This window comes from Benincasa hispida, chromosome 9, assembly GCF_009727055.1.
Source record: "Benincasa hispida cultivar B227 chromosome 9, ASM972705v1, whole genome shotgun sequence".
Lineage (NCBI taxonomy): Eukaryota > Viridiplantae > Streptophyta > Magnoliopsida > Cucurbitales > Cucurbitaceae > Benincasa > Benincasa hispida.
In genome coordinates, this window is record NC_052357.1 from 56,739,700 (window position 1) to 56,765,621 (window position 25,922).

At 30.5% G+C, this 25,922-nt stretch overlaps 1 protein-coding gene across 1 annotated transcript; it reads left to right on the plus strand.

Annotated features, from left to right (window-relative positions):
* Positions 1-1,862: 1,862 nt before the first annotated feature.
* Positions 1,863-25,922, plus strand: LOC120084808 (beta-glucosidase 18-like). The gene is made up of 17 exons (XM_039040626.1): positions 1,863-1,952; positions 2,785-2,846; positions 4,269-4,320; positions 4,846-4,947; positions 5,916-5,994; positions 16,334-16,518; positions 16,618-16,684; positions 16,778-16,836; positions 17,119-17,194; positions 18,932-19,006; positions 19,668-19,755; positions 20,478-20,730; positions 21,695-21,810; positions 23,609-23,861; positions 24,537-24,639; positions 24,736-24,844; positions 25,688-25,922. The coding sequence occupies exons 1-17, from the start codon at positions 1,863-1,865 to the stop codon at positions 25,920-25,922; spliced, it is 2,004 nt and encodes a 667-aa protein (XP_038896554.1).

Genomic DNA, 25,922 nt, shown 5'->3' on the forward strand with positions numbered 1-25,922 from the left:
TACGTTATATATATATATATACACTATAATATTTATTTTAAGTTAGATTAAAATAGATTCAAGAAGAGAGTGAAAACTTGAAAAAAGAAATCCAGTAACGTCGAGTGATTGTTGAGCAACTAGAGTAGAGGTAGAAAAGAAGTAGAAGATGAAGATTGAAGAATGAAGTTGAGGATGAAGGGGTGTGAATCATGATTTAAATAGTGAGAGAAAAGAGAAAAATGAAGATTTAATTACATTTCGATTTTTTTTTTAATTTTTTATTTCACTACAAGAATTTTTACTTGTTCCGATAATTTTTTTTTCCGACGCATTCATTTTCATTGGCATAGGCATATTTATCTCGACGAAAATTTAATGCGTCGGCCAAAATAGAGTAATGTACACATTTTTAAAAAAAAAAAATTATGCTGACGAAAATTGAAACTTTTTTCGACAAAAATATGTGTGGGGAAAGTCTTTAAAAATCCCATATTTCTTTTCCCCCCAATTTTTTCTTTTCTTTTTCTTTTTTCTTTCTCTTTCTATTTTCCCCTTTCTCTTTTCTCTTCTATTTTTCTGGCCAACCCACTCCTCTTTTCTTTTTTATTTTTATTTTTCTTCTTTTTTCTCCACTCCGACTGACCCACACACCCTTCTTCTTTCTCTTCTCTTTTTCCGGCTGACCCCACTTTTTTTTTTTTTCTTCTCTTTTCCCCTCCGGCGACCATCGTCTTTTTCTTACTCCCCTCCATCCCTCCTCTTCGTCCCTCCCTTTCTTTCTTCCCCAGTCGAGGCCCCTCCCCTCTCCGTCCGGTCTCCCCTCCCATCCCCTACCCCTGTCTCTTATACACATCTAGATGTGTATAAGAGACAGGCCCTAGTCTCTTCCCTAGCCCCCCTTTGACGACCCCTCCCTTTCTTTTTCCTCACCCTCTCCCCTCCGTCCCTTCCATTCTTTTTCCCCCACCCCAGCCACTTCCCCTCCCCCTTTCCGTCCCCATTTCCATTTCTTTTAATTTTTTTCTTTTTTTCTTTGATTTTTAGTCGTTTACCCTCCCCACCCATTTCGTTTACCTTCCTTTAGTCCCCCACCGATTAAAATTTCCACTCATTTTCCTATTATTTTTCCTTTCTCCCTACATTTTTTTACACAAACGACCACTGCTCCAATACTAAATGCCAATGCACGCTGTCACACACTACTTTCGTTGCCGCACGCATTGGTTAGTTTTTTTTTCTCTTTGCTTTTTTCTAATAAATGTTATTTGTAGGTTGTGTCTGTGTTATTATTCTGATAAATGGTTTTGTTTCAGATTCGAATTAGGATATAGATTTATTTATGAATGAAATTGTTATTCTATCTTTGGTTTGTATATGGATGGATATAATGAAGGATGAATTATTTGTATATTTTGGTTTTAGTTTTGTACATGAGATTCATTTGTTAAGATTGAAGTTTAATATTTCCTTTTTGTGGATATAATATGCTTTAAGTTTTATGAAATTGCTAAGAATATTTAAAGAAAATTAACTAAATTTCACACTTTTTACTTGCCAATGTTAAATCATCGAGTGACCCGAAAAACTTAAGTTGATAGGTAAATATAAATTTGACATCATTTAAAAAAACTCTAGTAAATAGCCGTTTTCGAAAAAAAAACTATAGTAAAATTAGAAAATGGAAATATCTGACTATTTTTCCTTACTAATGTTCTCGTCACATGCTTGATGCAGACCTACCCTTTTGTAAAGTAAGAAGGAACATTAGAAATGTAGTGATTTCTCTCTTGTTCTCATCATAAAGGTCTAAACTTAGAGATGATGGAAAATCTCCTTCATATAGCCAAAACTTAAACATGCTTTATTCCTTTGGTTCAACAATGAATAAGGATTGGATTAAGCTTAGAGATAGATTCTTAAGAGAGTACATTGACAGAGTTGCAAAATTCATGGAAGTGGCAATGTGTCAGGTAAATGGAGAGGGGAAAACAAGATGCCCGTATAAAAATTGTCAGAATTCAATGTTTTAAACATTAGATAGAGTAGAACGACATTTATTTACTAATGGAATATCTCTTCCATATAGTTATTGGATTTATCATGGAGAACCGGTAAATTTAGCTCAATTCCAAAGAGTCGAGAATCCTTTAGCTTCTTCAGCAAATGATGGATTAAGGGAAGAACCTATTGCACATAATGATGATGATGAGTTGCTCAATCTTCTAAATGATTTGCAAGGACCGGTGAGAGAAGGGGCATATGATGAAGATAAAGAAGACTTTGGAGATGAAATGCTTGAGAACATCGAACAAAGGGATACTTCAAACATTTTTTAGGAGTTTATGGATGAAACATGTAACCTGTTGTACCCTAGTTGTACAAAATTTTCCTCATTAAACTTCTTGGTGAGATTGATGCATATTAAGGTTCTCAATAATTGGAGTAACAAATCCTTTGATATGTTACTAGATTTGTTGAAAGATGCCTTTCCAACTGGTTCATGCATCCCTAGTTCTTTTTATGAAACTAAGAGAAAATTACATGACCTAGGACTAGGATATGATTCTATTCATGCTTGCAAGTATGGCCATTAGGGGGGTCAATTACGAAGACGCTAACTGGAAATGAGAAAAGAACGACACATTGGTATGTATTGAACAACAGCTCTGAGATAACGTCTAATCATAGGTATGTTTCAGATCCTATATGTTTAGTTAATAACCTTAGTTTTCAAAGTCAATATTATATCTAATGTTAAATTTATGACTAGGGAACATTTGAGATTAATTCATACTCGATCAGACACAACTTCAGAATTATCTCAAGGGCATTAATCACAATTCCCTACTTGGTTCAAAGATCATGTAAGTGTACTTCTTCAATTAGATATTTGAACATCAATAACGAGTTAAAAAATATTGAGTTCCAATAATCCATTAAGTATTAATAGGTTTACTCACTACATTAAAGAGGAGAAACATCTGATGATCTTTATTCAATATCACTTGGTCCTTCCAATCAATTCCGCTCCTACAATGGTTGCATTGTCAATGGAGTTCATTCTCACTATATTGATCATGACAATAAAAGATCAACTCAAAATAGTGGCATCATGGTGCCTGGAGAAACAAAAGGAGTTGAAAGTAATTACTATGGTATACTAGTTGATGTATTGGACTTAGAATATAGCAGTGGAAGATGTGTGATCCTTTTCAAATGTAAGTGGTTTGACACAAAACCCTAACAAAAATAAAGTACGACAAGATTTAGGGTTCATGTCAATAAATACATCTCATTATTGGTATACAGATGAGCCCTTCATCTTGCAACTCAAGCCAAACAAATCTTTTACATCAACAACAATAAATTTGACAATAGTTGGAAAGTTGTGTAAATTGTCCAAAATAAATACGTATGGGACGTTCTAGAAGAGATAGAGGTGAAAATGATGAATTAGAGTTGTTAGAAGTAGTTGGAAGGATTGAGGTCGATGAATCTATCTAGGATGCCATATTATGTCGAGATGACATTGATCCTACTACTGTAGAACCTCAAGTTAATCCACAATAATTGAATCATAGTGTACCATATTCAGACGATGACACTTTTATAAATGATGAACCCGAAGATGTAGAAGCGTCCACTGAGAAGAGTTCTAGTTCAAATCAAGATTCTGATGATCAAGATAGTGAATAATTGTATAACGACACTAGTGTAATTCATAATTTCAATATCTAAATTATGATAACTACGTGTAATTTGTAATTTCAAGTGTTATGTACGTTTAAGTATGTTTGATGTTATTCATGTTTTGTGTGGTTGAACAAGTATGTTTGATGTTATTCATGTTTTGGCTACGCGTAATTCATAATAATTCATTATTTCAAGTGTGGTTATAGAATTATGGTAGGGCAACATCAAGATCGTCTAGTAGATGAACTAATGAGGGAAGCTAACACTTTGACTACGAGTCCCTCGATAGAGGCAAGAACGACCATCGCATCAGGTGATAATAGTATGTCTTAGGTTGAATATCTAAATATTATTGTAACATCTAATTGAAGTAGTGTATTTGATCTTGTTACAAGATACAATTCTAGAACAAAACGGAAACGTGGGTGAGGGCATAGTCGAAACATTAATTTAGATGTATATGTACATCAACACGGGCGGATCCCAATTACCATTTCTGAGGATGTTGAAAAACTAGTAAGCATCTTTGCTACAAAGTTTAGTAACGCCATTGGGACCGCGACCTGAGACACAATTTCATTATGTTGTTCTAGGTGGAAGGATGTACCTAGTGATATCATTTCCACTATAAAGGCTCGTTTACAGGTAAGTTTTATGCTTTTATTGTATTAATCTCATATGTGTACATACCATAACTTTTATTGAAAATATAGACACATTTTATTGTGGATCTATCCTCGAATGTCGTCAATAAGTACATAAATCGAAAAATACATAACTCATTTAGAGAATATAGATCTGAATTGCATAAATACTATTTTAGTTTTGAGAATCCTGTAATTGCTCGTGAAAGTCTACCAGACAGGATAACAATAAAGAAGATTGGAAGATCCTTTGTGCTCGATGGGAGACTCCTGAATAGCAGGTAAATTTTATATGTTTGTTGTACTTATTATTTACATAAATTACTTGTACTAATAAATTATAATTTGTGTAGGAAAAAAGAGAGAAGAACAAGAAGAGTAGAGAATGTCTTAATTTCAACCATTATTGTGGGTCGAAATCCTTTCTTCAAGTGCAAAATGAATTGGTAGGGTATGATGTAAATTCATTATTATTTTATTCATTTCCCATTGAATGTAAAGAATAAATTTGTTTATTGAATTACAGACGATCGAGAAGGGTGAAAAAATAGGTCAAGTAGAATTGTTTTACAAAAGTCACTTTTCAGAGAAGGATGAGTGGATAAGTGAAGCCGCCAAAGAAGCATATGTAAGTTATATTGTATCATATATGCGTAATTTTATATTAATACTTACATATATAACCTAAAAAACTATTATAATTATAGTTGGCAATGCAAGAGGAGATTAGAAAGTCATCATAAGATGGGATTGAACCAACAATGGATAAAATTATTTGTGAACGGGTTTTGGGAAAACGATCAGGCCACACTAAAGGTCTTGAATGGAACTCAAAACCCAATTTAGCTAATCTTCCTCACAAATTGAGAAAGTTATTGGGAATAAGTATGAAAAGCTTGAGGTGGAGGTGACAAGCTTAAAGGAGGAAAATGTCATTTTGAAGTCAATAGTTTCGGGTTTTCAAGATCAATTGACTAAAATCACAAGACAATTAGGTGCGCAACAAAAGCAAGGAGATGAATCTTCGAACAACTAGGTACGTTATGAAAACTCTTAGTTCTTTGTTAGTAGATTTAGAAACTTAATTTGGTTGTTGTGTCGCTATCCTGCAGTTATGGTAGCTACTTCAAATATGAGTGTTGTAGTAGATTTAGGAACTTCATTTGTTTGTTGTGTGGCTATCCTGCAGTTATGGTAGCCATTTCAAATACGAGTGTTGTGGTGGATTTAGGAACTTCATTTGTTTTGTGGTTATCCTGCAGTTATGGTATTCACTTTAAATATGTGTGTTTTAGTGTACTTGTTGCCACTTTGTGGTTTAAATGATGTTTAGATGGAACTATGATGCCTTCGTAGCTTGGGGGGATGTATATGTTGTAATTGTTTTTTAGATTATCTAGAAGCCTAATTGTATACTTTAAATGAACTTTATTCTTGGATTTATTTGTAGGGATCCGAGAGTTGAGTTATATGCTTTTAGGATTATTTAATGACGGATTTTGCCTTGAAAGAAATTTAGGTATATTTAGAGGGAAAGGATTCACTTTGACGCTTTCTATGCATTTATTGCTACTTTGTGGTTTAAATGGTGTTTAGGTTCCACTAGGACACGTTCATAGCTTGGGAGGGGAGGAGGATGTATATGTTGTATATGTTGCTCTTAATGTGGGGAGAGGTTCACGTCTTTATTATAACCATTTGAATCACTTTTTAGATAGTAAAATCGTTGTTTATGGTGTTCATGTTTTAATTATGAACATTGACAACTTGTTTGCAACTTGAGAGAGGGATCATTCCTTATAACCATTTTCAATATTTTGTTTTTCCTATTTCAAGTTGTTCGTATAAATTCTTAAAGATCATTTTTTTGGAGATTGCAAGAAGATTTTGTGAGATGACTACTTAGTTTGGTTTAGTATCTCACTTATTTTGGCTTTTGGTATTTTGGCTTAGGGAAGATTAAACTTTTTTTGGTATAGGGGATTTGTAAGAAGTTAGAAAAGCTCAAATAAGTTTTTTTTTTCGTAAAATTTAAATAAGTTTTTGTTTGTAAAATTTTATAGCTTGTGTATTGAACATTAATCTTATTTTTAAATATAAAAGCTTACTTTTATTATATTCATTCTCGATTGATTTGTTTGAAGATTAACTTTTATTTGTGCATAATTAGGTATTATGGAAATAAAAAAATTAGTTATTTAATTTTTACAACAAATATTTAAAATTATACACAACTTATGCCGATGCAAATAAACGTGGGCAGAAATCTACATATTGAATTGAAATTTTGTTGTTTAGGACTATGCTTTTCCTGACACAAATAGTATTTTGTTGGAAAAAAACGTATGCCGACGGAAGCAGTTGTGTTGCCAAAATGGTATTTATGCCGACGAAAATCGTTTTCTTTAGGAAGAACTTCTCTCGACATGGATACGACGACGATTCTACCGACGCAAAAATTTGCTTTGGCATAATCTATCCTGACGTTTTTAATACTTTGCCCGATGTTTTTTGCATGGAAAAATGTGAAAATTCTTGTAGTGTGTTTTTATCATTTTAAATTTATTTTATTCTGGATTGCTCAATTTAAGTGGACTTTTATGTTTTGAAGTGATTTTAAAATGGTTGAAATCACTTTTGTCATTTTCAAAATCATCGTGAAACATGTTTAATCCTTCAAAACTAATTTTGATGATATGAAGATTGCATTTAAAGTGTAAATTTGAAAACTAAATTAATTTTGAGTAATTAAAAATATGTTTTCATGTGATTTCAAAAATTAAAAAAAAGAAGTGATTTTTGATGATTTTAAAATCACTCCTAAACATACACTAAAATAAAATGGGTTGTGGGTTGGGCTTAAACTTGAAAAAAAAAAAAGATTGACCTACATATCCTCTTCACGTATTTGGAAGCAGATACACGTATCTAGAAATTAAAAATAAATAAATAAATAAATAACAGATCTACAAATCACGTAAGACATGTATCTATCACGTATCTAGATGTATCCATATCGTATTCGTATCTAATACCGATTCTCTGCACAATTAAAAGTATTTGTGCTTCCTAGATTAGTATCTATCTGTGACAGACAATGGTATAAGTCTATCAATGTTTATCAATAATTGAAAGTGATAGAAGTTTTAACTCATAGGTAGTGATAGTAGACTATCATTGATAGGCAGTAGATATTAGATCGAAAGAAGAAGGCGCTTGGAGTGTGGACAACGTGGGCTTTTGAACTTTTTGCATTACTGGGCAAATTTTTTCCATATTTGTCCATTGTTTTAGGCTTTGCTATATTTGCAAATTAATTTAACATATTTTGCTATATTTCTAAAAATCCCGAAAAGATTCCTTGAGAGATTTTTATCTTATTATTTAGCTCAATTTCATGAATGACTTTTTTTTTCCATATATACACAATTTTCTTACTTTAAACATTGACAAAACCCCATGAAACCAGGCATGATTGGATAGACTAGGAAGATATATTTTTCAAAAAGTAAATTCTCATTTAAATAGTTTTTAATATTAAACAAAGTTTAAAATAAACACCCATTTGTTTGGTTACATTTTCTCAAAAGTTTTTGTATTCAAGTTTGTTTGGTTTTCTCAAAGTGTTTCTATTAATGACAAATTAGTAAAAAGTATTAAACACTATGAACTAGTCGCTGAGTTAACCGAATAGGTGGTCACTAAAGGTGATTGTTGGAGTTGACAACCAGAGGTAGTCGTCGGAAAATGTGGTTTTCACGAAAATTAGGCCCGGGTGGTAGTTTTTGTTGGAGTTAGTCATCGGCAGGCAAAGTCATTGGAAACATTGGAGGAGGAAAGTTAGTTATTTTAACTATTAAGTTATAAATAGTGCTACAGTAGGAAAATGAGGATTAAAATAACTCTTACCCTCCATTTTCTTAGCACATATTCTAAAGATAACCTACTCAACTTTGTACACCAAACAACTTCTTATAGTCAATCTAATCATAATCTTAGAGATAAAAACGCTTATTTCATCACATCAATATTTAGATGTGACCTCTATACAATTGTTTAAAATATATATATATTTACTTTCATATCTTATAGACATCACGTTAGATTTGGATGATTTTTAATGTGACATGTTAAATGATTTTTTTTTCCAAAGAAGAAGAAGATATAATCAACAAAAGAAATATATAAATATTTTTCGCAATGGGGCCTCTTTAAAAGGAAGTCACCGACTAAGACAATGAGCTACCTTATATAGGAAGGACATTAGTTTATTAATTTGGTGGGAAGGAAATTAGTTTATTAATCTGGTGGTGCTAGGGAAGAGGACAAATAAAGTAAGTAAAAACAACTTTTGTATTGGGTTAAAAAACACATTTCCCCCCTAAACTTTCATCAAAAAGTAACTATTAAAGTAAATTAGAGATTTATTTTTAATTAGTATATTTTATAATATTTTTCTTTTTATGTATTTTTCCTTTTTTGTTTCTTCTCTTTGTTGGACTTGTTGGTGTGTCTATTTATTTGTCTGTATATTATATTCTGATTATGTTGATTATTCGATATAATATACAAAATTAACATGATATTAGAACCTCAAGTTCTAGGGTTTATACTTTTCAGCCGCCTCTTCTGTACGATCTTTATCTCTGTCATTCGTCATCGATGAAGGCAGATTCAGATATGTTTCACCTGTTTAGTTGATTATGCGTTCTTCTTTATCCGATTTAGTCTCTATTATGTTTTCTGATCTTCCAGGGTCTCTGTTCTGTTTTCAAATTAGTAGTTTGTGGGTCCTGTTTTAGATTTTATATGAGGATCTCTATTTCCAGTTCAGAAGTTATCTGTGTTATAGTTCTTGTGGGTCTTGTTTCTAACCCAGAAGTTCTATGTGTTTTAGTTCTTCGTAGATTTTGTCTCCAACTCAGAAGTTCTCTACATTTTAGTTCTTTTAGGTTTCTGTTTCCAACCTAGGTCTGCCATGAATTAATTCGGGAGTTTTCTTCAGTTTCCATCATCAACTACAGTCGATCGCTTCACAAACTCAAGTTAGTTGTTACTCTACCACCTTGAGTTTGAGGGGAGGGTTTTAAATTAAATTTGGGGTTTATTTCTAATTAGTATTTTCCTTTAAGGTACTTTTCCTCTTTGGTTTCTTATCTTTATTGTGTTTGTTGGTATTTATTTATTCATCTCTGTGTTGTATTCTAATTATGTTGATTATTCGATATAATATATAAAATTAACAGTAACAATTTTTAATGATCTAGTGTCTACACTTTGATTTGTAATCATTTAGTTTTTATACTTTCAAATTTGTAACAATTTAACGTTTGAAATTTAGTATGTAACAATTCAGTACTTGTGCTTTCAAATTTGTAACAATTTAGTCCCTAATATATATATATAAAAAAATAGATGTCAATTTTTATTATTTTATTATGTAGACTTTGTATTTTGTAAAACTATTGAATCTCTAATTAATTAGTTTATCGATTTATTTGTGCAAGAAATCTCATTAAATCTTAACACTAATTTCAACAACGTTATAAATTTTAGAGTATAAGGACTAAATTATTATATAGTAAAATTCATTAACTAAGTTGTTACAATATTAAAAGTATAAGAACTAAACCATTATAAATCAAAGTTTGGTAGTTAAATTGTTACTTCTATAAAAGTTTAAACTTTGTGTTTTGAATTTGTGAATATATATAAAATTTCAGTTTTGAAATTCGATAGAGTACATATTGGAGAAAAATGACAATGCACGACTGGCACAATCAAGCTTCATCGTTGAGGCTCCTAGAAAAGGGAAGTTTGTTTATTTTATTTTGTAGTGAAAATGGAAAAGGGAAAGAAATGTGAAATTTAAAAAAAAAAATGATTTGTTTTTCTAAATTGGAATCGAATCATTGCTTTATTTTTTTAAAATTATACATTTATTAATTTTAATTTAAGTGTTAATTTCTTCACTTATAATAATTTGAATAAGTAAATAAAAATGATAAATAACATATTATTTAGTTACAACATTTTAATTAATTACTAATATAAAAAGGATATTCATATTTCATTATGTTTCCACATGAAAGCAACACCAATAAACTTTTTTACTACATGTGCATTCAATTTGCAGTAAATATCAACAAAAAAGAGTGTCATTACAATTGATTTCATTTCAATTGAAACAATTTTTTTTTTCTTTTAGAATAGGTGATATTATTATACAACAACAAAGGGGATCTCACAGCCTGGGATCAAGGCACCAAAGCAACAAAGCACAAGCACAGGGCAACAAAACCAAAACAAAGCCAACAGGATAAGGCCAGAACAAAACCAACACATAAACGCAAACTCGCAAACCACCAAGGAGAAAGATAGAGAAAAGAACCCAAAACCCTACAAACTAGAGGCTACAGCAAAACAGAGAACTGTTGGGGTTGATGCCCTAGAGTCTCGTATCCTGTAGTTTGTAAACAGTATATATGAACACCTGTGATTGTTAATATATGATATTGATTTCACATCTTGTTGTTTTGCCTCATTTACGTGTTTTATTTTCTTTACCACAAACCAATAAACATAAAATCCCTGGTTATCTGTATGTGACTCAAGCATGTATGTGGTGACATACAAGTGGATCATGTTTTGAGTTATAACCAAAATGGTCTATAGTATATAGATATAGGAGGGAAACCTTATCCTGGTAATGCTAGGGACGTGGCCCGCTTTGTGGAATGGTCACAAGTGTTGTGACTCGCCACAGATAGTCTAATCCTGATAATTCGTGTTGGGGACATGCGAACGGGGGCGTCCTATACAAAGAGTTTATATAAGACCTGACCCTGTCTCTTATACACATCTAGATGTGTATAAGAGACAGCTCTAATCCTGATAATTCGTGTTGGGGACATGCGAGCGGGGGCGTCCTATACAAAGAGTTTGTATAAGACCTGACCACGAAGTGTTAATGTCTCGTTATATAACACCGTTCATGACAGAGACTTCACTTCACTAGGATGACCATAGGTAACATGACCTCAATCCTGAGTGAGTTGGGAACTCCTGCCATTGAGGGCGGTCCTTTGATTTGTATGGGTGCGAGTGGCTATGTCGCCGATTCAAACCTACCATTTTGGGGATTCGTCTGATTTGGGAGTTGGGAACTTAACTACATAAGATGAAATTCATTCCTTCCCTGAGGCAGGGGTAAGTAGATAGATGGCTCCCTTAAGGGCTGATTCCGGGGCTTGAACGATGTGGCGCCACACACTTTCTCTTGGCCCGAGAGGTCTTCGCACATAGTTGGACTATGTTGCATTGTTCATAAGAGGAATTAGTGGTACTTAAAGAGTGAGATGTAACTACAGGGGAAAAACCGTAAATTGTCCCAGCTGTACTTACGAGCATCTGTGAAGGGTCATCGTACTCATGATTGGTTATATCCAATGGACACATAAATATATCTGTGGTAAGAAGAGTTCAGTTGTTGGTCTTTAGTGGAATCACTGACAGTTAATGGATGGTGAATCATGTGGCTAAAGAGTTTAGTCAGCTATTCATGTACTGTTGGAGCTTCGAGCCACAGATCCATTAGGTCACCTGGGTAGCTTGGATAAAGTCGAGAACCAGTGTTTTGGTTAATTTGAAATGTTCAAATTGACAAGAGGAAGTTCAATTAGATATGATATAATTCGACTGGTTAATTATATATGATATAATTGGATAAATGTATGAGATACATTATTTTGGAGGAAATTAGATATAAATATGATTTATATCAAGTAGAGGAAAAATACTATAGTAGATATATGATATCAAACTATAGGATATAAATATAATATGATTATATTTATTAATTAAATTAATTGATTAATTATTTAATAATTAACCAATTAATTCACGTTTGAACGTGGGATCATAGGGTCGCAAAGGTTAAGGTAATCGGTGGGTTAAAGTATGAAAATCGTTTTCATTTTGAGATATTAATTCAGTCCTGTATTTGATATCCCGCGCCCAAAAGAATTCGTGAAAGAGCGATCGCGAGAGCCTATAGATAGAATCTCATTTGTCTAAACGATCGTCTAGTTCACGCGTTCTTAAAACGATCATATACCACTTTCCTAAACGATCGTCCAGTTTTTCCTAAACGATCGTATAGCTCTACTATACAATAAGCGTCTCTGTTATACGATAGCAGAGTTCTTCTCGTTCGCGCTTATTGTCTACACGAAATCTTTTCATCCGTCCTCTACCAAACTCACCAGAGCCCACTCTTTGGGTTTTTGACGCCGATGATACTCGGGTTTCCCTTGTGGTGGTGTTGTCCCCATGGCCTTATTCATGTACATTCGGATCGTGTAGTAACAGTGGACAGACTCGTCGGGTGCCGGTATATCAGTGGGAGTTTTCCGCTGCTTTGGGTTCACACATACGAAGACCGTCTTCCTCTAGTATGAACCCCTTTTCTCTATGTTTTATTGTATTTTGAGCATATTGTTGATGAGTTTAATATGCATAACTAATGTATATCGTTTATGTTCTGGTCACTGTGAAATCGGAGCGATCTAAGGCCACTCATGGAACTCCCGATATGAGTTCCTTCAATTGGTATCAGAGCCAGGTTTCTGATACTCCGATTTCATTTGTTGCAACGAAATAATGTTTACATTCATGGTGGGTGTATTTCTACGTTGTTTTAAGTGTTAATACTATTGTGGATGTGTCGGATTAATGGATGTTTTGGGGATGAATTGCCTCATCTGTTTAAATTCCTTTTACATTTCTGGTTGAATGTAAATGCCCCTGTGTTTTTGGGCACATATAATCGTAATCGAGTCTGTATTCAAAGTATTTGAAGTTTTGAGTCGTTCGTCGAAGTTCTGGGCAAAGATTGCGGCTTTTCGAGGAAGGAGATGATCTAGGGTTGATCGCATCGTGCAGAAAAGGTTCTATATGATCATTGTCCAGCATCATGAAGATGAAGGACTATGCGATCGTGGTTGAACGCATCGGTTGAACGATGGGGTATGCGATCAAGAGTTGGTCGTATCGAGAAGATAATTGGGCACGCGATCGCTGAGTATTGTTTAATACGCGGTGAGCTAGACGATCGTTTAGGTCAGCAAGCTTCATCACTTAGTAACTGACTAAACGATCGCTTAGCATCGCAAGGTAAATCGTTTACCAAGTTGTACGCACCAGATAGACGATCAGACGCTTGCGTATCGTTTAAAGCGCGTTAGACGATCGTTTAGATCAGCAAGCTTCATCACTTAGTAACTGACTAAATGATCGCTTAGTAACTCAAGGTAAATCGTTTACCTATCGTCGTGCTACACGATCGCATGGACGATCAGACTTCGCAGCCTCGTCATCGTCTACGCGATCGTTTGCTAAAGTTTCTATCGTCTATGTGCACTGAACGATCGTCTACCTGCTAAAGATTGCTACACGATGGAGACCTCCTGGCGGTTCAAGACCTGGTTCGCCTGTGAACTGGTTTGCTCGATGACAAATGTAATAGATAGGGTTTTTCATTCCGGTTTCTTTTTGGTTTAAAGGCTCATCCCGGTCCATTAGGTTATGCATTGATCATGCATCATCTCTTTATTGTAATTGTTATAATTTAGAGAAGCATGATTTTATTATGTAAGAGTTGCTCATGCATCATTACTATAAGAGTTATATTTATGCATGCATAAAAAGCATTGACATGCATCATTCTTTATATTATAATTGTTATAGTATAAGGGTGAATGATAGCATGTTTGCTTGGTTATTATGTGTTATATAAAAGTTATATGTAATGATCGAACATTGCATGAAGCATGACACATAGGTTACTTTATAATTGTTATAAACGCCTCGTTATGCACAATGTTTTTAGTTGTTTCTTTTTAAGAGTTAAAGAGAAATTAGAACTAAAAGAGATAAGAAAGACATGCATGCTCACTTAGGTTTAATTCATGGTTAAAATGTTTAAAACTTGGATCACATAGACCTAAGATTACGGTTCTAATATGATTAGCAACCCTAAGGCTTTAATCTTTTAATCAGTTTAATAGGATTAAATTGGCTAATAAAAGGTTAAAGTGTAGCAAATCTATCTATAAGGGACCTTTTGTCTAAGGCGGGTTCTGTCTAGGCTGGGTATTTAGTTAACGGAAACGTAAACACCCCTACCTAGTAACTTACCTGGAAAGGTGAATTGGATAGATTTGATGCATGCATGCAAGTTAAGGACAGTCCATTAAAGTGTTTTAAATGTGACTGCTTGAACTTGTTTATATTTCATAAACAAACGTTGTTTATGAGCAGGCTTTAAAAAGACCACTTAGACTAAAATCAGTAGTCGGATGTCTAGGTTAATGAATCCCTAGGTAGAACATTCAGTGGGAGGTACTTGGGGCAAAGATGTTTCACTTAAACCTTTAACTTTTCTCCTTAAATACTTGGGGCATATCTAATTTCAAATTGACAAGAGGAAGTTCAATTATATATGATATAATTGGATAAATGTATGAGATACATTATTTTGGAGGAAATTAAATATAAATATGATTTATATCAAGTAGAGGAAAATATTATATAGTAGATATATGATATCAAACTATAGGATATAAATATAATATGATTATATTTATTAATTAAATTAATTGATTAATTATTTAATAATTAACCAATTAATTCACGTTTGAACGTGGGATCATGGGGTCGTGAAGGTTAAGGTAATCGGCGGGTTAAAGTATGAAAATCGTTTTCATTTCGAGATATTAATTCAGTCGTGCATTTGATATCCCGCGCCCAAAAGAATTCGTGAAAGAGCGATCGCGAGAGCCTATACGATAGAATCTCATTTGTTTAAACGATTGTCTAGTTCACGTGTTCTTAAAACGATTGTATAACACTTTTCTAAACGATTGTCCAGTTTTTCCTAAACGATCGTGTAGCTCTACTATACGATAAGCGTCTCTGCTATACGATAGCAAAGTTCTTCTCGTGCGCACTTATCGTCTACACGAAATCTTCTCCTTCATCCTCTACCAAACTCACCATAGCCCACTCTTTGGGTTTTTGACATCGAGGATACTCGGGTTTCCCTTATGGTGTTGTCCCCACGGCCTTGTTCATGTACGTTCGGATCATGCAGTAACAGTCAATAGACTCGTCGGGTGCTAGTAGATCGGTGGGAGTTTTCTGCTGCTTTGGGTTCACATATACGAAGACCGTCTTCCTCTGGTGTGAACCCCTTTTCTCTATTTATTGTATTCTGAGCATATTGTTGACGAGTTTAATATGCATAACTGTTAGTATAGAATGTATATCGTTTATGTTCTAGTCACTGTGAAATCGGAGCAATCTAAGCCCACTCATGGAACTCTCAGTATGAGATCCTTCAAGAACAACGTGAAGTTCAAAAAGAAAAAACATCCGTACACATACTAGATAAGACCAAGAAGGTCAACCCGCTAGGAAGTAGCACGCGCACAAACCGTAGAGACCATAAGGTGAACAAGAGCAGACACCGACCTCGGCCGACCTCCATGCAGCCGCCGATTACGCTCCTGCCAGATGTAGTATATGGAAGCACACCAGAAAATACGGAACAACTTACTATGCACCCTCTTACCCGACCCCATTCGGCATAACCACTCAACTCAACATTCCAACCAGTCATCCGATGCGTCGAATCCAACTGATTGAAACAAATTTTCATTAAGAGTAGATACGAGTAGTTAATGCATCTTAATTAGATTAGAATATGTGAAAGTATTTGTCCTCATCATTATATTATTTTGATGACCGATTAAATCATTAGTTTCTATACTTAAAAAAATCAATCTTTATTTCTATTTCCGTCCATATGAAGTCATGATAGGTAAGTAGAGCCTCTAAATAAAGATATAATTAATAATTCAATCTAATAAACTAACAAAAATACCAAACTAATCATACATTTTTGTTGGCATTCAAATCATTTCAACTCAATATATTTGATTTGGGAATTGCAGGCCCCAAAGTCAGTATTATGGACACCAAAACCAAAATACTTCCATTTTTCTCATGTTTTTTCTTCCTCCTTTTGCTTTGCTCTCATCAAAGTTTTGGCCAAAATGAAGAAGAAGAAGCAGAAGAAATCAAAAGATCAGATTTTCCAGAGCATTTCTTTTTTGGAACTGCCACTTCCTCTTATCAGGTATATTCATTCATTTCTTAATTATCTTCTTCATTTTTTCTATTTGTGGGTATGTTTTATCTTAGGGCTTTATTTATTATTTGTTTTTATTGAGTGTAGATTGAAGGAGGTTATCTTGAAGATGGGAAGGGATTGAGTAATTGGGATGTTTTTTCCCATACTCCAGGTTCCAACCTACCTTCTGATTGTTCATTCCCATTCAGACCCAACTTCCCCATTTTTCCTAAAAAATATTTGTTATATTTTTGCAAATTTGCAGGAAAAATTAAGAACAACGACACCGGAGATGTGGCCGATGATCACTACCATCGGTTTTTGGTACTCTGCTTTATAACATATTTGAGAATGATTCTAAAATAGTTAAAATTACTTTTCTCATATTAAAAATTACTCAAAAAATATTTTTAAATTGCTTAAAGTCAATCTAATAGGTATACAAAATAAAAATCTAAAATTAAATATTGAATTGATTTCAAGTGATTAGAAGTGTATTTTAAAATAGAATGGTTTTAAATATGACAAATGATTTTAACTATTTCAAAATTATTTCTAAATATATACTTGAATTGAGTTGATTTTTGATTTTTTTTATTATGACAGGAAGATATTGAGTTGATGCATTCAATGGGGATGAATGCTTATCGCTTTTCCATTTCTTGGACGCGAATTTTGCCTAGTAAGTTCCTATTATCTTTTGAAGAAATCAATTGAATTAATTTATACTCTCAATTAAGATTTCCTTTGAAAGTAGTTTACGCATCATCGTTCGTTTTCTTAATTTGATATTTGAAGAAGTCTACACATATTTAAGAATTGAATACATAAACGATTTTTCAGTGTAATCATTTATAAAGTATTTAAATTCATTCACTTATAATGAATTAAAAGTATAATTGAAACAATAATATGTTTACATTATATATATCTTTTTTTGGAATAAGTCTAAATGAGTGTATGGTAATTTATATATTTATAAAACTTTATATTTAAATTGATACCATCATTAGTTCATGATTTTAAATTGAGACAATCTCCCAAATTTAAAGGTGTAAAATTTATATTTTTTTTCAATTTTGAATGTCAACCACAAACTTTCAATTTTGTGTTTGGTAATTTAGTTATCTTTTTTTAGAAAAAAAATTAAATAGGCCAATGACCTATTAGACAACAAATTGAAAGGAAAGGAGTCTATTAAATATAGAATTAAAAGTTGAAGGCTTATTAGACACTTTTTAAAGTTAGGAGCCATTGAACAAAAGTTATAATGACTTATTGGACACTTTTTAATGTTGAAGGACTAAGTTATAAACATAAAACTAAAAGTTAAGGTCACCTTTAGTAACTATTTGATTTTTTATTTTTAGTTTTCAAAAATTAAATCTATAAATACCTCTTCTACCTCTAAATTTATTTCTTTGATATCGACTTTTTATCCATATTTTCAAAAACCAAGTCAAATTTTGACAACAAAAAAAATATTTTTAAAATTTGAAATTTGGTTAATTCAACTAATTTACTTAAGATTGATTCAAACAATAATAATGAAAATAAGAAGAAATATGCTTAATTTTGAAAAATCAAAAACCAAAAAGGAAATAGATAACAAATGATATCTAAGTTTATGACTAACTTTTAATTTAACCAAAATTCTTGATGTAAATGGAGAATTGATTTTCTATCTATTAAGCTTATTTTCAATTTGGTTCTATATAGTTTTGAAAGTTGCAATTTAATCTATATAATTTGCTTAAAAGCACTAGGTTTTTTTTTTTAAAGAAATGGAATTCACCTCTTTTATATAGTTTGTTGATTAAGAGATAGAACCATCATTTTTTAGAATGATAATAATCATCTTATTCACATGGTTGTACTCGAATTACTTGTGAAAAATGTACCTTTTGTATTTTATTTACTCAACTTAAAGCTCATACAATTTTGTTTTTAATAAATATGAGGTGGGATTAAGCAATAATGCTGCCTCAATTATGGTCATGTGTTGGAACTAAACTTTTAACTCATTTAATTAACAAAATTAACTAAATAAAAATAAAATATCAATATACTGGATTAATTTTTACTATTTTTTTAGAATTATAAGGTGGAGGAATTGAACCTCTGACTCCAAGATCAATAATAAAGTACTATGCTCATTTTTATTTATAAAGATAATGACGATATTAATATTTATTGATGTTGATTTTGTTTAAAGGGGTGGGAATATAAAATTAGTAGTGTGGACAACATTTTTTTTTTTTTAGTACAAACGTGGATTACATATTATTTTAAGAAAAAAAATCCTTTATTGCCAAATAAAAAAATAAACAATAATGTTGATGATTGATATGGTTGGAATTTTCAAAAGAAGATATTAATAGTTGTGTTTTGTAATAATTAATTATATATATTATTATAGAAGGAAGGTTTGGTAAAGTCAACAGAAGAGGGATCACCTTCTACAACAAAATCATTGATCATTTGTTGCTGAAAGGTACTTCTTCCATTTACTTTTGTTACTCTTTTTTTTGTTTTTTCTTTCTTTTGTCCGATTATAACTTTTATTTTTCATATTAAAATTTATAACTTTTTATCACATCCATTTTTATGATATCGATGCCGAACCCTCTATTTATAGATGTATAGACAAATATATCATCGTGTTAGTAGATATTTTAATTGTCGATTAAAACTCTAAATTTTTTTACAAATAAATCAATTTAGATACACAATTAGAACTTTGCTTTGAAAGTCGTTAGTACATAATTTTTAAATATCTATTAAACTTCTTTAAAATGTAAAAATTAACATAATATTAGAGAAAAATGTTAGAATCAAATAAATAGTAACACCTTCTCATTTATAGGAGTTTTTCTTTTACCATTGTTAGATTTTTTTCACTATTATTCACTATTAATTTGTCATATATAATCTTAGAACAAATAATGTAAATTAAAACTATTTTTAAAATTTTTAAAATACAAAATAAATTTAACTATCTATAAATTGGTTTAAGAAATTTCTAAGATTTCTAAAAAAAGTATAAATCTCAAAATCCTTGAATTAAATTTGTAATCTAACTGTTTTAAAAATAAAGTATATTGATGTTAGAATATTCTCTACAATATTTGAGTAAGAAAAATTAATGGATACAGACATAAAGCCATTTGTGACGATTCACCATCACGATCTTCCGAGTGAACTCGATAAAAGATATGGAAGTTGGATGAGTTCTCGAATGCAGTAATATCTCTTTTCCCTTTTCCTGTTTTTGGTAAGAAAAAACACTATTGTTCTTAAACTTTAATAAAATAATAATTTAGTCCTTAAACTTTAATTTATAATGATACAATCCTTATAGTCTTTTTTAAATCTGCAACTATTAAATTCTAGAATTTCAATAAATAATAATTTTAATCTCTATCTTTTACAAATTATAACGATTTAGTCTCTTTATTTTACATTTTGATACTATCTAGTTTCCATTGTGAAAAATATGTTCAAGATTTCATGAATTTGTTTACACTTGTAGCAAGGTGTTCATAGGTTCAATTCTGTCTCGAATTCATTTTCCAAATCTAAAACAAAATCGAATCGAAATTTTTTATTTTCATATAATTTTAAATCAAACTAAACCAGTGCTTCAGCGAAAATAAATTTTCAGTTCAATTTAGTTTCGTCAATTATTTCAGTCGGGTTGGTTTTTTAATGTGTACCTCTTCTTGTAGTTTGATAAACTGTTATGGATCAATTTTCATAAATAAGCTACAAAGACTATGTCGTTACTTAATAAAGCTCGAAACTTAATTATTTTTTTTATGAGTTTATACTATAAGGACTAAATTGTTACTTCTATTTAAGTTCAAGGACACAAAGTGTATTTTTTAACCCTTTATTTTTCTTCTTTTCTCTCTTGTTTGTGTGCAATAAGATAATATTTGGGACGATGAAATGGTTTATTTTAGGGAGGATTTTGTATATTTTGCAAAAATTTGTTTCAAAGAGTTTGGTGATAGAGTGAAGCATTGGATTACGATAAATGAGCCAAATGTGATAACGTTGATGGCTTATACAAAAGGAGTTTATCCACCGGGCCATTGTTCGCCACCATTTGGAAACTGCTCTATTGGGAACTCTGATTTTGAGCCTCTCATTGTCATGCACAACATGTTACTTGCCCATGCAAAGGCTGTTCGTCTTTATCGCACCCATTTTCAAGTAGTTTTCTTCTCCCCTCCTTTTAATATTTAGTGTTCTCATTTCTTCTTTCTTGTTTTTATTTCTAATTTTTTAAAAAACAAATTTATCTTAACCACTTTCTGTTTATTATTTCTAAAATTTAAGGAGCATTTCTCAAAAAAAAAAAAAAAGATCAAATTTCAAAATCTACACATTATAGTGAATTCTCATAATTGGGGTAAGGAGCACAACCTTGTCTCTTTTTCTTATTCTTCTTCTTATTCTTCTTTTTTTTTTTTTAACAAAAAAAAAGACAATTGTTTTTGTTGTCAATTCTTTTTAATGTTTTTTTATTTCTTTACTTTGTAATTAATAAATTAATATATTATTTTAATTTTTTAATTTTGCCAATATATATATATATATATATAAATTATTTAAATAATAATATTTTCACCTTTTAAAATATATAGATTAACCTAAATGAAGTAGTAGGTATAAAACCATTTTGTGGTCACTAGTACACTCTTGTATTAGTTAAGCTATGCTCCCTTTGACTATATATATATATATATATATATATATATATATATATATTAAACTATGTTCAGCTATATAAAAAGTTAGAATAATTTAAAAAAATAAGATATTTTTTAGTTTTAATGAGATTCAAATTTCTAGCTTCTCGATTGTCAGTACAAACCTTATATTTGTTATAAGTAATTGACAAACTAATTTTCTAGTGATAAAACTATAGAGATAATATAATTATTATTTAATGGTCTTGAAGTATCAATTTCTATCTCTAAATTTTAAGACCAAAAAAAAAAAAATCATTAAAAATCCTCTTCAAATTCATATGAATTTTCTTCAATTCTATTTTAAAGAAGCTTTACTTATGGACCATTTCTTCATCTTTTAATATATATTTTCTGAAAATAATTATAAAATGTTTCATTTAATTTTTTTAAAAAAATATATTAAGAAAAACTTTATTTTGTAGGAAAAACAAGGTGGATCCATAGGAATAGTGGCATATGGCCACATGTATGAACCACTAACAGACCATGAATTTGACATAAAAGCTGCAGAGAGAGCCTTGATTTTCATCTTTGCCTGGTTAGTTTTTTTTCTCTATCTTTATGTTTTCACTTTTTTTACTAATTTTTCCAACAAAATTTTAATGTCACAAATATTAAAACTTATTGGTAAAATAATAAAATACATTTTACTTAATTAGGTTGAAAATAATGGATTAAGTATAGTTCAACAAATATGGTACTTATTACCTTTTTCTAAATTTTAAAATTTTATTAGACTTCACAATAATTGAATTCGAAAAAGTTGAAAATGATTAAATTAAAAAAAAAAAATCATGCCCATTTGATCTTATGATTATTGTCATCCTTGCTAATATAAGGTCTAGAGAATAAACTCATTAAAAAAAGTGGTTGCATAGTTGTCATCTAAGAATATCATTTTGAAATTTGCACATCATTATTATTTTAGAATTTGGTGCTAGGAAATTAATATATAAGTTTAAAGGCTAAGTATATTTAATGGTCTCCTTTATTTTGGGTTATTTTGTATTATCATTGTTTAATAATATATTTGGATACATAAATATGGTTATAAGAGGTTACTTAACAAATGAAATTCATGCAAAGATAGGTAGATTTCATGTGTTAGGTTAATTGAATAATATAGAATAATTCCTATGGGGACAATTGGAAATATAAATATTAGACTTAAATTATTAGCAGATATAATATAATGTAAAAAAATTTACAAATACGACCAAATTTAAATATTCTATCAATGATAGACCATATTATTGAATGATAAACCATATCACTGGTAAGAGTCTATCAACAATAGAAGTTTATCGTGGATAGACTTAATTATATTTATAATTTTTTTAAAATGATGTTATACACTTAATTATTATTTCTAAAAATACTAATAGTTTCCATTATCTTTTTTCCAACGTGAATGATAGATTGTACATATAGGTCAAAGCCAAACTGCCCCTAATAAATAATAATAATAAATCAGAATTATTTTTTTATAAATAATAATAATCACGATTGGAGCATATAGATAGAGTATTAGGCTAGACAAGTGCAGGTGAAGTCGGATCCAGCAGTGCAATAATTTAAAATGTTATATTTAATAAATAGAACATTAAAAGCATGCTTTAAAATAAATTAAAATATCTAAAACTCAACGTTGCTCTCTTTAAAACTTGGTAGGTTAGATTCTTTTAAGTAAACACTTGGCATCACTGATTTTCAATCAAGTATTTCTATAGATCTTCTCCATCAATTATTTTAAATAGCATCCATACAAGTCAAGTTATTAATGTAATAAGCCAATATAATGGTTAATTTTATCATTTCTTTAGTGTGATAATTTTGTGTCTTAGTTCTACAGTTTGGTATAGCTTTATATTTGTTTTAATGTATTAATTATTAATTGATAATCCAATCATGTTCACCATGAAACCATATGATTTGGTATTTACTTCCTACTTTTTTTAAGTTTTCATTAGTGAGACCAAATGATGTTTCAACTTTGATACTCTCTTCCTTTGAACATTAGTATCCTTTTATTGAGATAATAATGAATGTTAGTGGAATCGAGTAGAATGTTCTTAATTTAGGTCTAACGGTAAGTCGATAATATTGTTTGACATAAAACTATATACCTTCATAAAAAAGGAATTTTTTCCCTTCATGTACAAGATAATGTTTTCAAAAACATAAGTTGAAGAAAAATTCAAATATAATATTTGATCATTTTAATTTGATAGTTTCTTCTTACCATTCCCTCCTTCCCGATTTTTTACAAATACAAACATATTTCAAACAGGTAACTAGAGGTACTTATACAAAGTTTTCTTTTTAAACCTTAATAGGGTGTATGATCCTATAGTATATGGAGATTATCCTAAAGAAATGCGAGAAATTTTAGGAAGCCAACTTCCAAGTTTTTCAGACTTAGAGAAAAATATTTTAAGAGGAAGCTTGGACTACATTTGTGTCAACCACTATACCACATTTTATACAAAAGATTGTCTTCATTCGGCTTGCTCTTACGGTGGAGATCATCCTATTACAGGATTTCTTAACACCACAGGATATAGAGATGGTGTTGCCATTGGAGACCCAGTATGCTCTTTTCTCCTCTTTAAAGTCTCCTCTATTTTAATTTCGTCAAAATTTTAGAGTTTTATTTAATCCTTCCTGCTTTAATAAGTTCCAATCCTTAAGATTAAAATATAATTTAGGAACTAAGCCAAAAAAAAAGAAGAAGAAGAAGAAAGAATCGTGTTCTTATAATTTTATGAATGTATAATATAAACATATTATATGAACGGCTAGAGAAATGAGTATATTTTAATGATAATTGATATATATTTAAGGTCAAAAGTTTAAATTCTTCTACATTTGTTTGTTGTGCTAAAAACAAAATATATAATCAAAATGAAAATATATTATACAATATATCTCTAGAAAAAAAAAAGGGTTAAAACATGTTCAATAATAATAATAATAATAAAAAGTCTTAAAAATTGCATAAACAAATTGTTTGGAAAATGTGAATTATTTGAAGAAAAAAATCTGATTTTTTTATTAAATTTTGTATATTGTATATGATAAAAAAAACTGAATAATAATTTTAAAAAAAAAGTTTAGAACAAGAGATTAAGTAACATGTGGATACGAAAGTGATGACATTTTGATAAATTGGGAACACAATTTAGTGATAATTGATATGTATTATATTATTTGAAGTTAGTTGTTTAAAATTTTCATTTAGCTACTTATACTTTTATCTAACAGACAGGAATAGACATATTCTTTGTTGTTCCAAGAGGTTTGGAAAAAATTATTAATTATATCAAACGAAGATATCCCAAGAAACCCATCTTTGTCACTGAAAATGGTAAGCTAAGCTAAGCTAAAAGCATGTCTATGATTTAAATTTTCATTTTAATTACCCAAAGTTAATTTCAAGTTTTAAGATATTATTTCTTTTTAGGATATTCTATGCCACCGGGCGATGGTAACACAGTTGAAGACATGATAAATGACACAAAACGTGTTAATTACCACAAGAACTACCTTGCTTCCTTGGCTAGAGCAATAAGGTAAGTACAACTTCAAACAACATTTTTATCCATGAACTTCTAATTTAATCTTTGAACTATAGTTAGTAACAATTTAGTTCTCGCACTTTCAAATATGTAATAATTTAATCACTAAATTTTAATACGTAACAATTTAGTTCCTATGCTTTGAAATTTGTAGTAATTTAGTCCTTATCATGAAAAATATCATCTAAATTAACCATAACTTTTTATTGCATAATAACTATTTCTTTATTGTTTATAAAAAAAAAAAATGCTCTTCAATTATAGTTTATTGATTTATATGATTTTTTTAATTAAATCCTACCAATTTTTTATAGCAAATTATAATGTATAAAGACTTTAAGAGACTAAAATATTATAAATTTAAAAATACGAAGATTGAATTGTTATTAAGTAAAGTTCAAGAACTAAATTGTCAATCAAATGAAAGTTTAGAAACCAAAATTGTTTTTCAACCTAAATAATAGCCCACTTTATCTTTTCCTATACAACTCCATTATAGTTTTAATATAAATTTTAGACATAATTTTTGTTAGAAAAGTTATTTTTAATAATTTAGAGGTAATCATTGGTTTATCCATTGTTTCACTTTACAAAAATTTGCCCTTTTATATATAAATTATGAGCATATTCTTACAATCATATAATATAATATTATGAGAGATACAATTCTTAACCATATCTCTTTTATCAGATATGAGAATTTAATCAAGCTTTAGCTAAGACAAATAAGAGAAAAGATTTGGATTATATTTTCAATTAATTTAGATAAATAAGTACTACAAATAATGAATGTAATCCATTCATTATGTTATAATTTGTAATGACATTTTATGACAGGAATGGAGCTGATGTGAGAGGGTATTTTGTATGGTCTTTAATGGACAACTTCGAATGGGCCGATGGGTACGCCACCAGATTTGGGCTTTTGTATGTGGACTTGCACACACTTGAGCGACGACCCAAACTTTCGGCCCAATGGTTTGCTTCTTTCCTTGGCGGCAATCTACAACAGCTTACTAAATCTTCGTCCATTATAAATAAAAATGCCTTTGATTCTCTCATGGAGGATTAA